This window comes from Armigeres subalbatus, chromosome 1 (genome assembly GCF_024139115.2).
Source record: "Armigeres subalbatus isolate Guangzhou_Male chromosome 1, GZ_Asu_2, whole genome shotgun sequence".
Lineage (NCBI taxonomy): Eukaryota > Metazoa > Arthropoda > Insecta > Diptera > Culicidae > Armigeres > Armigeres subalbatus.
In genome coordinates this window covers 146,743,315-146,756,707 of record NC_085139.1, presented here as the reverse complement: position 1 = coordinate 146,756,707, position 13,393 = coordinate 146,743,315, and the positions used below count along the sequence as shown (strand labels likewise).

Sequence of the window (13,393 nt, the reverse complement as noted above, 5' to 3'; positions counted from 1 at the left end):
ATGTGTTTATAGAAAAGTTTAGTTCCACAACGGCTAATATCTATTTCCTCCTCTATTTTCTTTCTTTTGCAGCCGAAAGCGATCTGGTGGCCTTCGCTCAGATTAAAAACCACCACAGTACAAAGTACCACATCGATACCTGCCTGTTCACTGCCGAAACGCGCTCGGACACGCTACAGGAGCTGTACGATGCAGCGGCCAAGACGCCGGTGTCGGCCATCGCCGAAATGGACCGTATCGCCGGTTACAGCGAGTACGAGCGACGGGGCTCAGACGCTTTCCTCTGCACGCCGGTTCTGGGTCAAACGCGACGGAAACTCCGAGCCAAGGTCGACATGGACATCGAAACGAGACTGGTAAGTGGTGTTATAAACACGTGTTGTGTATGTTACGTTGCGTCATATAACAGATGCATATTATTTCATGCAATATTTCAAATCGTCTGAAGTATCTATCGTTCCTATTTTTATTCTCATCGCAAAGACAACGCGTAGGTAGTACCAACATCCATTCAGCATCAAAATTTTGATGGTGTTAATTTGTAAATAATAGATCATATTCACATGTAAAGTCCTTGAAAAAATCGAGAGTAAAATTAAATTATATTTGGGTACTTTATTAATATATCAAAATCTGTTTAATTTTCCATTGGTAATAGATGGCACTTAGTGAACGGGATACAACTCACACCGACTGTTCCCCAATTGTGCGTTACGAATTATTCACGGGATATTTTAGATCGTCGTAGCAGATATTTGAATGGATTCTTAATCTGTTCAAAAAAAAATTAAATTAGGTGATCATCATTTATCTCAGCTTTGAAATAATTACAACTCAAATTTATTCATTAATAAATCCTCATCAATAAGAAACCTCATATTTTTACGTCGAGTCAGCGCAAAAAATGATATCGTCTAGCCTATGTCATAGTTTTAAATGAAACTAGTTCATATCTCATGAACACGGGTTATGAACCCAGAAAAGCAGTCCACTAAAAACTCTCTGATCTTACTTTTCCCCAGCAATTAAATTGTGTATGAAAGGAGCAAACCACTTATTGTAATTATCACTGACTCTCGAAGGGCTTGCCATTTTCCCACTGTCATTATCCAAAAACTTTGCTGGTCACTTTTTTTTTCATCTCGTAACCAACAAGATTGGTTTAGCCAGCAATTGGCAAGCGCACTGTTTCCTTGATAAAAGAACGGATACCTACTGCTCGGCTAGCCAACGAGATTAATGAAAAATGTCAGACCATGAACACTGGCACGAAACTTGTTACGCAAGGAGAAAAAACCACATCGGTCGGAAGAATACAAAACGCCTCATATGCGTAAACTTGGGTATACACGTTCACGCAATAACACGAACAACACTAATTTGCTTCCAACAATAAAGGGGAGTTTATTTGCCATAGCGAACATGTAGCTTGCCCAAACAAAACCTGAATGAACATCGTTAACAACAAGAATAACAGCAATGCCGTAGAGGCGCGTGGTGTTACTTTTGTTAATGCAGCATCCCTTCATACTACCCACAGAGAACACACCCATGTGCCGAAACTCGGCATTCCAGGCGTACAGGAATTATTGTCTTCTGACCGCGTGACAATTCAAGCTTTGTAATTGTCTATCCACTGCTATATAAGTTGGTGTTTTATGATACGGAGTTGGTCAATTTGGGAATGCATCCATGCGAAAGTAATGGCACGGGTGTGTAGTCACGCCAGTGTTTTTTATGTGCGCGAATCCGCGTGGCTCCGGTGCGGTGTGCGTATATTTTAGCAGAATAAAATGAAATTTTGAAAATTCAAAAATCATTTTATTAGAAGTTCAGTTTACATACATACTTAATGGAGATTATGGTAAAAAATCAAAACATAGATTTATTTTGCAAAAAGTGTAAGACTTACCTACGCTACGATCCTTCGTTGGTAACATTCAATGTCTTGCTGATTATCTTTGTCGCTTTCTAACAAGCGTAGTCCACGTGACTATTGAAATTCAGCTGATCGTCGATCATCAACCACCAACCCCGGGGATTCGATGTACGCTTAGATCTGATTGCGTACCCTCCAACGGGAGTCTTCATCTGTTGATCTGCTTTGCAATTGCTAACTGGAACTAGTATTACTTACTTAGTTTAATGATGGGCCAGCTGCAATCTGACCTCGTACATCCAGTTTTCTATTGCGTTTGATCACCGTCAGCATTTCTACCTTCTTCCAGTTTTGAGGTTCTTGCATCTGAAGATTTGAACGCTTTATTCTCAGGATGTTGATAATACCTAAACCAGAGGAGAAATGGTGGTTTAGCCGAAGGACACTAAACTGAATGTTGTTTAGGCGAACAGATCATTAGGCCGAAAGTCATATGGCTGGTTATATGACATTTAGCCGAATAGGTTTGGCTGAATGGGTCATTTGACCGAATACGCCGTTTGGCCTTAATGGCCATTTGGCAAAAAGAACCACTGTGAAAAGTGTGGAATAAGGAGCGAGAGTGAGGCCTTTCCAGAGGGGGAGGTGTGAGAAAGAAATAATGAGTGAGAAGTAATTGGAAGTGTGAAACAATAGGTTAGAAATGATGAGTGGGAAGTTAGAAGGAAGTGAAACATCCCACTCCCCACTTCTCACTCACTTCATATCTCTCTTTTTACTGTGAAAAGTGAGTAGTGCGAAATGAGAAATGAGGAGTGAGTCGAATCAATCCTCACTTTTCACTGTGAATAGTGAGAAGTGCGAGCCGCCTCAATTCACTACGCAAAGTGAGAAATTAGAAGATAGAAATGATAAGTGAGGAGAGAGAAGTGAGACGTCGGACTGCTCACTCTTCATTTCTCACTTTTCATGAAAAGTAAGTAATGTGAAGTGAGAACTGAAACGTCTCACTTCGTATTATCACTTCTCACTCTTTATTTCTCACGCCTCCTTTCTCACTCATCATTTCTTACTTCTGATTTCTCGCTTTTGGCGGTGTGAAGATATAAATAATGAGTGTGGTTACACATTGAAAAATGAGAAGGGCAAGTCACTTTTCTTTGATACGAAAATTATTTCAAGCTTTTAGTCAGTCGTCAGTCGAGTCAAGTACGAGACACTGAAGACGGCCTTACTGTTGAGGTTGAAATACGTATCTGTCAAAGGTACAATAAAGTAGTGGAATTAAATAGAATTGTACAAACTTGTCTTATGACAAGCACTTTTCTTTGTTTATTTGTTTATTTGTTTATTTGTATGGAGCAGGGAAAAGCCCGTTTGAGTAAAGCCCTTACGCTCTTTCTCAAATGTGCACAAAACCTCCTCTTCTTTTCATATCAACAGAGAATACAATAATGCTTCAAAATAATTTACAAATTCAGCTTAATACAGTGAACTCTCTCTAACGCGATGTTCTCTAACTCGATATTTTCTCTTACTCGATGAAATTCAAAGTCCCTTGAATTTGCATAATGCTTTACCTCCGTAAGTCGATATCTCCCTTACTCGATACTCTCTAATTCGAAGTAATATCACAAAGCATTTTCACTTCGTTAACTCGATGTTGTCAGAATTAGTAAAGTGTGAAAAGTGAGAAGGGCCCTCCTTAGCCATGCGGTAAGACGCGCGGCTACAAAGCAAGACCATGCTGAGGGTGGCTGGGTTCGATTCCCGGTGCCGGTCTAGACAATTTTCGGATTGGAAATTGTCTCGACTTTCCTGGGCATAAAAGTATCATCGTGTTAGCCTCATGATATACAAATGCAAAAATGGTAACATGGCTTAGAAACCTCGCAGTTAATAACTGTGGAAGTGCTTAATGAACACTAAGCTGCGAGGCGGCTCTGTCCCAGTGTGGGGATGTAATGCCAATAAGAAGAAGAAGAAGAAGACAAGTGAGAAGTGAAAAGTGAGAAGTAAGAAGGAAGAAATTTGAGAAGTGAGAAGTGAAAATTGAAAAATGAGAAGTGAAAAGAAAAGAAGTGAGAAGTGAGTAGTGAGAAGTGAAAAGCGAAAAATAAGAAGTGACAAATTCGAAGTGAGAAGTGAGAATTGAAAAGTGAGAAAAGAAAAGTTAAAAGTGAAAAGTAAATTGTAAAAAGTGAGAAATTAGAAGTAAAAATTGAGAAGAGAGTAGTGAGAAGCAAGAATTGAAAAGTGAGAAGTTATAAGTTAATAAATTTGAGAAGTGAGAACTGCGATGTAAGAAGTGAGAAGTGAAAAATGGGAAGTGAAAGCGAAAAATAAGAAGTGAAAAGTAAGAAGTCAGAAGTGAGAATTGTGATTTGAGATTTGATAAATGGGAAGTGAGGGAAGAAAAACAAAAAAGGAAAAGTAAATCGTTTCAAGTGAGGAGTGAGAAAAAAGAAGTGTGAAGTGAGAAGTAAGAATTCAGTAGTGAAAAATGAAAAGTGAGAGGTCAGAAGTTAGAAGTACAAAGTTTGAGAAGTGAAAGCTAAAAAAAGAAGTAAGTGATAAGTGAGAAGGGAGAAGTAGTGAGCGAGAAGTGCGAAGTTAACGGTGAGAAGAGAGAAGTGCAAAGTGAGTAGTGAAAAGTGAAAAATGAAAAGTGAGAAGAATGAAGTGAGAACTGAGAAGTAAGAGGGCCAAGTAGTGAGAAGTGAAAAGTGAGGTGAAAATTGGCATTTTTTAACTTAATCTACATTCTTCTCCTTCCTTCCTGCTTTCCTTGGGAAGTGAGAAGTGAAAAATTTGTGAAGTAAGAACTGCGAAGTGAGAAGTGAAAGGTTAAAAGTGAAAGGAAAAAAATAGAAGAGAGAAGTGCTGATTTCAAACATTTCATTTATCACTTCTCAATTCTCACTTTTCACTATTCATTTCGAACATCTCACTCCTCACTTAATTTAATAAGGAAATCAATTTTAACTATTCGGCCAAACGGCATTCGGGCAAATGGTATTCTGTCAAATGACCTTAAACCATATTTCTACATGTTATGCAAAGTGTTTGATATTTTGGAAGAAAAATATAAATGTGTTCTCTATCTCGATATCTCCCTAACTCGATGGTCCCTTCAATACCGAGTAAGGGAGAGTTCACTGTACTACTATTCTTAACTAGTATTACTACTTCTATTTACAAACTACAATCATATACAACCACTATCTTTCAATGTGTCGTGTGTCGAGGAGGGGATAATATAAGGAAACAATTTTTATCGAAGTGGAGAACGAAAAAAAAATGGAAAGGCAGTAGAACATCGATTAAAGATACGACACATGCTTACGAAGGGTTCATTATGGGCGTAATTTGTTGGGGCTCCCCTGATAAAAATAAAGGACCTTGAACGAAGATCTCGAGTAGGAATATGAATGTTTAAATTTAATAGCAACGTTGAACAGTCTATTCTAGATTGCAAAAGGTCAGAAATAATAAGTGCTTCTTATTCACCATTCCTCACTTCTCATTTCGGCACCGACATTTCAAAAGGGCGAAACTGCTTTGGTAAACAAGAGCTTCTCACGTCGCTGGTGGGTTAAAAAGAGCCCAACCACAACCATAAGCACAGAGTATGCCTGGGTGCTTAGTAGGAAGTTAACTCCGCGATGCCGAGGAGCCAGAATATAACAGAAATTGTCTCGATGGCATTCTGTGTTCTCCGAAATTTGGCCACCGGACCTCATTCAGTCCAAGGATCTCAAGCTTTATGGCGTGCCTCATTGGCAAGTTGTGCCAATTTACCCTGCTGGGCTAGGGTTAAAACGTACCATGTTCCTATTTGTGTCCCTTGTTTATTTCATTGGCGGATTCTGGAGCAAATTAATGTTTCGGGAACAGTAGGTTGTTGGCCCAAGGTCCCTATCCACCGGGATCAGGCTGCCGTATTAGATAAAGCTTCCGGAGAATTGCATTTCTCGTACAGCCGCAGGATTCCAGAATAGACGCTGTTGGAGTCGCACCTGCTTGGTAAACAGACGCTCGGTCAGTCGGTTCAATCTTGTTTAATGTCCCACCCGACACCAGGACTAGAGCAGTGCACTATGAGCGGCACACTGTCGCTTTGATAGGGCCTGCTTGCGGATACTTGCAGCATTTCATAGAAGTTCAACAGAGCCCACTGTCAAACACATCTCAGACAAGCCCCGTATTTGCAGGGATAGCCGATAAGAGAATTTAAAATCGCTCTTTCCCGGTTTCTTATTGGCAACATCAATGTACCTGTTTAACTACAATGTTACAATGCTAAAAGTCTTTGAAGGACAACCTGGGGAGTCTGGGGAGTACCGAACCCGAGCAGCACAAGTCAGACAAAAATAGTTACAGCAACTTGAATGTGACTGAATCTGGTCACATATCAGTTGCAAAAACCAATGAGGAACATGGTGCTGCTAGGGAAGTCCCGGCTTGGTTGGACGGTGTACGGATCATATACTGAAAATGGCGATCATGTCCTCAGTTTCCATGTGTGTGAACTGATCGGTCACTGCAGGACTCGGTGAAACAGTTATTTACAGAGATCAACGTCTTACAATTACTGGAGTCAGATGATGTACACCGGGTGAATCAAACGTGAACAGTTCGTATATGTTCCTCAGAGGACCGGATCTCCTAAGAATCTCATTTAAGGTCGTTTTCAGAGTATAGGAGAAGTGAATTGCACGCCGGTTTGGAGGAGATGTGTGTGTGTCCATTCTAACCCACACTGGCTGGCAGTGATGTTATGGAAAAAAGCTGACTGTTTTTCTGTCAGATTTAGTCCGGGAGATAGAAGGTGCTAGCTCTACTGCAGCTCAAGTAACTCATTTCAAACTGCCTGGTATTCCATGACCAGTCCGTGGTCATTTTTGCTTACAATAAGCCTCGCCTCTTCATGCTATCATTATCAATAGAATAATGGACCCATGAACAAACGTATTTAGTTTTAGAAATGAAATCAGAGTACAAATAAATCGAAACAATTTCAACAAATGACTGCATATTCTGCATAACTCTGTTACCAATTATAGTTCCAAACAGACGGCGACGCGTTTTTGCACATTTTGACACTGCTTCAAACGGAATCCTTCCATCCAGAGCGGCATCAAATTCGTAAAATCTATGACCCGTCACTGAATACAAACAACAATTCATTACACACTATCAAGCCGAATTTCGTAAAAATTGAAATATTCAGGAATAAAACGCGCAGCGAAAATAATTGACATGTGGCCTCAATCGCAGCACACTACGATTCATGCGCCGGTTTGGATGAGATGTCTCATCAAATTCAGGTTCGTTCAGAGGATCGACATACTCAATCGACTGCTGAGGAGAGAAGACCTGTCGTGAGAGCCAAAGCTGTATCTGCTGGAAGCAACTTCGAGTCGGAAGCAACTGTTGGATACGATTGGAATGCTGAGTTTTTCCTGGTGCACAGGAAGATCCTAATACAGGAGTTGAAGTCTAAATCCGAATGATATCAGAAGATACCGATACCGACCCATTTGATTGATTCGTGTTCGCGTATCCCGTTGTTATTTTCCACGCCATACGCACGTTTTCGTCGACGCTATTCATTATGATTTGTTTACTCAGACTAAGTTCGGAGTGGCGTAGTACATGAAAGTCTCTTCCATTTAGCTCGGTCCATGGCAGCACGTCGCCAACCACAATCGTCGACGCCAGTAAAGGATCTTTTTCTTGTGCGGCGTATTTCCTAGCTGAAACTTAATCGAATATGGCGTTCTTCTTCTTCTTCTTCTTCTTCTTCTTCTTCTCCTTATTCTTCTTCTTCAATGGATCTACATTCCAACTGGAATTTGGCCTGCTTTTCAACTTTTAGCTACTATTAGCACATTAGATCCACATTAGATCCACAAAAAGAAGTAAGATGCTGCAATGCAATGTAATAGTACTAACTCGTCTTATTCCAAGATCGAAAAAGGAAAAAAATGTTCGGTTCTCTTTCGATCTAATTTTCGCTTTAACATGCAAGCTAAAAACATACTGCTGAAAGTTTTGCACATAATATCTCAATAGGAAATCATTTCATTATAGGTTACGATTTATGGCTGGTACGTGTGTTGCTAAAACCAACCGGTTATTACGCAGCATATAAAAAGGTGCGATAATTATTGAAGCACCGGCGACGTGCTCGGTTTTTAATTCCATGCTCTCATAGTAATTATCGCACGTTATAGATTAGTCGCGAATTAAATGTCTACATATGAAGATTAAACTGGATGCCATATTTATCCAGAGTGTATTGAAAGAGTTGCGATCGAATTATAATTAACCACAACCGCTCCCTTCTCCCTTTCATTACAGCCTTCCGCGGTTGAGGATTTGAGAAAATGGACCTCGATTGAAGCCATCGGCGATACAACAGTTCCTCCCGACTGCACGGTACGGTTGACTAGCAACAGTTCTGTGAGTTTTGGCAATACTTCCCAAAATGCAAGCCCGTCCTACCAAGCCGGCACAAGTGCTTCGTTCGACGATACCGACGACATCATTATGGTGGACAGCAGCTCGAGAGGCGTGGTACGGGAACAGGACACTCCACTGGACCACAGATTACCTTCACCGGAGGAGCAGTGTCAGATGATTGCACTCAAGTAAGATCTTTTGATTTAAATAACGTTCAATATGTCCAGCACACGTCGAAATTGTATTTATTATCACTTAACTATGTTTCTTTAATCAATGCAGATTTCCTGCCGAAACCGTCAAAGTGGATACCTCCGGCAGAAGGTTCGACCGGATGTCTGCCACGAGGAAATCGTTACTCCATTTCGTGTCAACGTCGGAGCAGGCAGACGCCAATGCCGCTGGCGGTCAGCCGGCAGATGGAAGTGATGGTGACACGATACGGCGGCGATCTCGACCACGACGATCGCGAGGAAAGCGAAGAAATACGATCGCTGGAACGGACCAGAAGGAAATTGCGGAAGTGGTTAACAATGGGTAAGTCGAAAGCATTCGTTAATGCCTGGTTCACTTGAATCGTCTAATCATGGCTTTAGGTTGCCCGTTTTTTCTCCTTTCGTTTTCTATTTGGCAATGATTGAACGTTATCCATTGCCTGAAGCGAAGAACGATGCTCGTTGCAGATCAAATTTAATTTGATTATAATTTGATCAAAATCAGCGCATCGCCTTTTCTTTCCCATGATTTCGATTAAGACGATTCACGCTTCTGTTTCTGTATCAAATTGACCAATTCGATCAAACATTGATCAATCCCTAATGAAACATTGCTATGAATAAATCTTGTGTAGGTTTCAACTTATCATTTTGACTATTATAGTCAGATATTTTTCATTAAAGGAAGACGTGCAATCAATTTAAGGAAAAATTCACACAGTTTCAAGTCCCATTTTTTAGAGAAATTATATGATAGGCAACCATTTTTAACATTTATGCCAGGATGGTTCAGATCGTACTTTATAGTTATTTGGTGTTGTCTCCAAAACCATAAGAATGCATGACCACTACCCATTGCAGTTTGCGCGTGTTTAATATGCTACATTCGTTTGTGTTTATTCCCATGGTTCGAGCTTAATCATATACCTGTATGTTTAACTTCATTCATATTGCATGTGACATGTTATAAATATTCGATGTTTATTGGCCATGAATAAGCATTTGTCGTTATGTTGTTCGCATCGTTCTATTTAATAAGTTAGCCTTTAAAACTCCAGTATTTCGAATGATTTGTATTTTCACTTCCAGTGTTCAGTTGTGTAAGTTTGATTGTGTTTTGCATTACAGTGAGATTGAATTATGGTAGTCATTTCTTAACTGGATTGTTGTATGGAAAACAGTGGGAAAATGTTCGTTCTCATTTTTGTTATTCTTCTTGGGTCTATTGATGGAACACTGTAAAACAAATAAAAATTGTTCCTACATATATAATAAACATACAAATATGTAAAAATATTCTATATAGTACAGGATCATCTTCTTTGTTTGTACCTTACAGTACCTTACAGTCATAAAATGCAAAGTTTCTAAGTCAAGTTAACATTATTTGCATTCGTATATCATGAGGCTAACACGATACTTCATGCTCCAAAGGAGAGAAAATTTCCAACCCGAACATTTCCTAAACCGGAACGGATATCGAACCCAGTCATTTTCAACACGGTCCTACGTTGTAGTCGCACATCTTATTGCTAGACTAGGAAACCCCTTGTTATAATTTGTGTATGGGTGTTTCGACGAATCCATTCAATGGGGATTCAATAATAACTCAAAGAAACCCACGAAACGTACTCTTCGATATTCACGGTTTAGAGTCATTTGACCAAAAGGTCCGTTTGATCGAACGCCATTTGGCCGAATAGTTTGTTTCTTTATTAAAGGGTGTAATTTTATTCCGATCATCACCAAATTTTCAGGGAGTAAACAGAAACAATTAAAGTTTGTTTTGACATCACTCATTTAATTTATTTCACCTTTATATCCAAATGCGTGAACTTTAGCTTTAACCTCAGCCATGAAGTTTTACACGACCTCAGAATCGTCATGGCATATTAATCAATTCTTTCTTCATTTCCTCTACATTCTACACCACATTAAATCGTTTTAGGACGTGCTCCTTCTCTTTCATAATAGTCTAGTATTTTTGTTCCACAGTTCCGGAATGTTTGAGGGGTTCGTATCATTCGGCACGAAATCGACAACATTCGTTTTATCACTCTAGCACGTCCTTCATGTAGTGGAATGATGCAAATAATGCGGTAACGAAAGGTCCTTTTCGGCAAGTACAATTCGTTTGCCAAATCATGAACTTCTTGGCGAACTTCGACATTATCTGTGTCCGGAGGTTTTCAGGAACATCAAACTTATCATTGCCAGGCACATACAGGTTTCCTGGAATCTGGTTGAGGTCCGCCTTCACATATGTCTCGTCATCCATTACGCAGCGGTGCCAGTGTGGTTTCGGTAACTTCTGGTCCCACAACTTCCGGGCACAGCTTTTTCCGACCGCATACTATTTCTCATTACGGTTTGGTGACTTCTGAACCTTAAACGTACGTAGTACAGCTCGAGTTTTGGTATTCCGCACGAAAGTATTGCTCACATGCAACTTTTTAGCCACATCTCGAAATGAGGCATTCGGGTTCCGTATGAAGGCCTCAACCAAGCGATTGTAATCATTTTCGTTGACCTGACGGTTTTTTTCGGATCTTTGCTTCCGATCAACAGTCAGACGTTCTTCGAACCGTTTTATGATACCAGATACCGTGGAATTCGCGATTTCTAACTTTTTTTTTTCCGATTGCGACAGATCCTTATTCTCGAAGTATTCGTGCAAAGCTTTTTCGCGCTTGCATTGTTTTTTCGCCGGCGATGTTTCGACTTTGCAGTCAATGTAGCTCTGCAAAGCCAGAAAATTCCCAGTGCTAAATCCAAACAGTCGAGATCATCCAGTGCACTTTTCTTTTGTCGCCATTTTGAAAGCTTTGGCGCATCCGATGACATCAACTCTCAGAGTGTAAATAAAACATATTGAAATATGTCTACGCAAAATTTCAAGTAATTTTACCCAACGGATCAAAAGAAAGAGCATTTTGAGTATGTGCGGATTTGAAACAGTACACCTTTTAAGTGTGTGAAATGTGAATTGAATTAGAACTGAGTAGTTAGAAATATGAAGCAAAGGTGAGAAGTGAGATATGATAATTAAGAAGCGAGAAGCGAGTAAGTGGTGATAAGCCAGACAGAGGCATAATGAAGAAAGAATGAAGAATGAAAAAGGAAGAAGGAACAAGAAGAAAAACCAAGATTAAATCACCCAGCAATAGTGATGCCTTTCTCGCGCATAATAAAATGTAGAAAGAAAAACACATTTGAATGCATTGCATTGCAAAACAATGTTTTGTCAATAACTCTCGAATGCAATGGCCGATCAAAATAATTTTCAATAGGGTCTAACTAGGCCGCAATCTGCGTCGAATGCAACATGTTGCGAGAAAAACAGATAATGCTAAGAATAAAAAAGTTTGCCTTACATTTTTTGTACACATACACATCCTCATTAGACTGAATAGGGTAACGGTACCAATAGTGGAGGTATTAGTAGACCCACAAAAGAAAATATTTTTTAAAAATTGATAATTATGGGAAATTTAAAGCTTTAATATCTTATTCAATGAAAAAACTAATAAATTTGCTAACAAAAATGAGATAGATGTCATTTAACATCAACAATTACCAAATATTGGTTGCACCACTATGGGTACACTGTTCCTTTAGTGGCGGTAAAAATTAATTTTGGTTCCCATAGTGGTGCTATCCATTGGTTTCCTATGAGACTCGCCACTATTGGTACAGTTGCACCACTATAGGTGCAAGGGAGTTAATTTTGTTAAGGAAAATCATTGTTTTCAATAGTTTTTCAAGCGAAATCTTAAGATAAGTTGCATTTAACAGGATATTTAAAGCACGACACATCAACTGAAACCATCGTAACGTATATCAATATGATAAATCTCATTAAAACCCCACTACCTCCACTATTGGTGCTACCTCCACTAAGGGTACGGTTACCCTATGTCTATTCTGAATAGGCGTTTTCAAAAAGTATCTAAAATTCGACCAGTCAAACCGGAATCACAATTCTTACGCTAAAATGAGCCTCCTGTCAAATTTTCAGCTAATTCAGATAAAATTACGAAGTGGCTCAAGTTGATTTACTGTTCTTGGGCTATTCTTAATTTTGGAGAAAATCTAAGTATCTCTACAAACACCAAAATCATCACAACAACCTCTAAACGGAAGCTTTTTGTGTGCTCTGTGGGTTTAATCCCCATACATACACACATCCCGAGCAAAGTCGGTTGACAAAATGAGAGCAAATTGATAATAAGCAATACTGTTGAGATTTTATTGAAGAAAAATTGTTGTCAATTGATCATTAATACACATTGATATCGCAACATGTTTTCAATATGCATTACTCAGTTATCATAATGATAGCAGCTTTACATTAAATTATGCTGTCGATTATCCAAACTGTGTTATTTACAAAAATTAAAATCAATCTGCAAACAAAATATGCTGTTGTTATTATGAATGCTCATAAAATAATCTAATTGAATACTCATTTTGATATCAAATTAAGAATTTTATTATATTAAATTTAGTAATCATGTTGATTTCATTGAAGCAAAATTTTTTTTCAGTGTGATTTCACAGTGTAAAAATATGCTCTCATTTCTGCAACAAATAGTTAATCCATACAAAGCAAGATCAACTGGAGTAATTGAATATGTGACATCATGATAGCAAATTTTGATTTCAATTTGATTTCAAACTTTGCTCGGGATACAGACATAACCTCAATTCATCGAGCTGAGTCGATTGGTATATAACAGTATGGGTCCCCGAGCCTTCTATCAGTTTTTACTTCATTAAGATATGGGTCAGATGAAAGTGAATACTTGAATAAATAAATAAATCAAATGTT

The 13,393-nt window shown here is 39.0% G+C and overlaps 1 protein-coding gene across 3 annotated transcripts in view; it reads left to right on the top strand.

Moving 5' to 3' along the window:
- The window catches only part of LOC134205216 (uncharacterized), a 117,761-nt gene that overhangs the window by 84,326 nt on the left and 20,042 nt on the right, over window positions 1-13,393 (top strand). For all 3 annotated transcript variants that reach the window (XM_062680265.1, XM_062680264.1, XM_062680267.1), the window contains 3 exons: window positions 73-356; window positions 8,246-8,535; window positions 8,630-8,884. In XM_062680265.1, coding sequence (XP_062536249.1) covers window positions 73-356; window positions 8,246-8,535; window positions 8,630-8,884 — 829 coding nt within the window. The remainder of the gene's footprint in view (window positions 1-72; window positions 357-8,245; window positions 8,536-8,629; window positions 8,885-13,393) is intronic.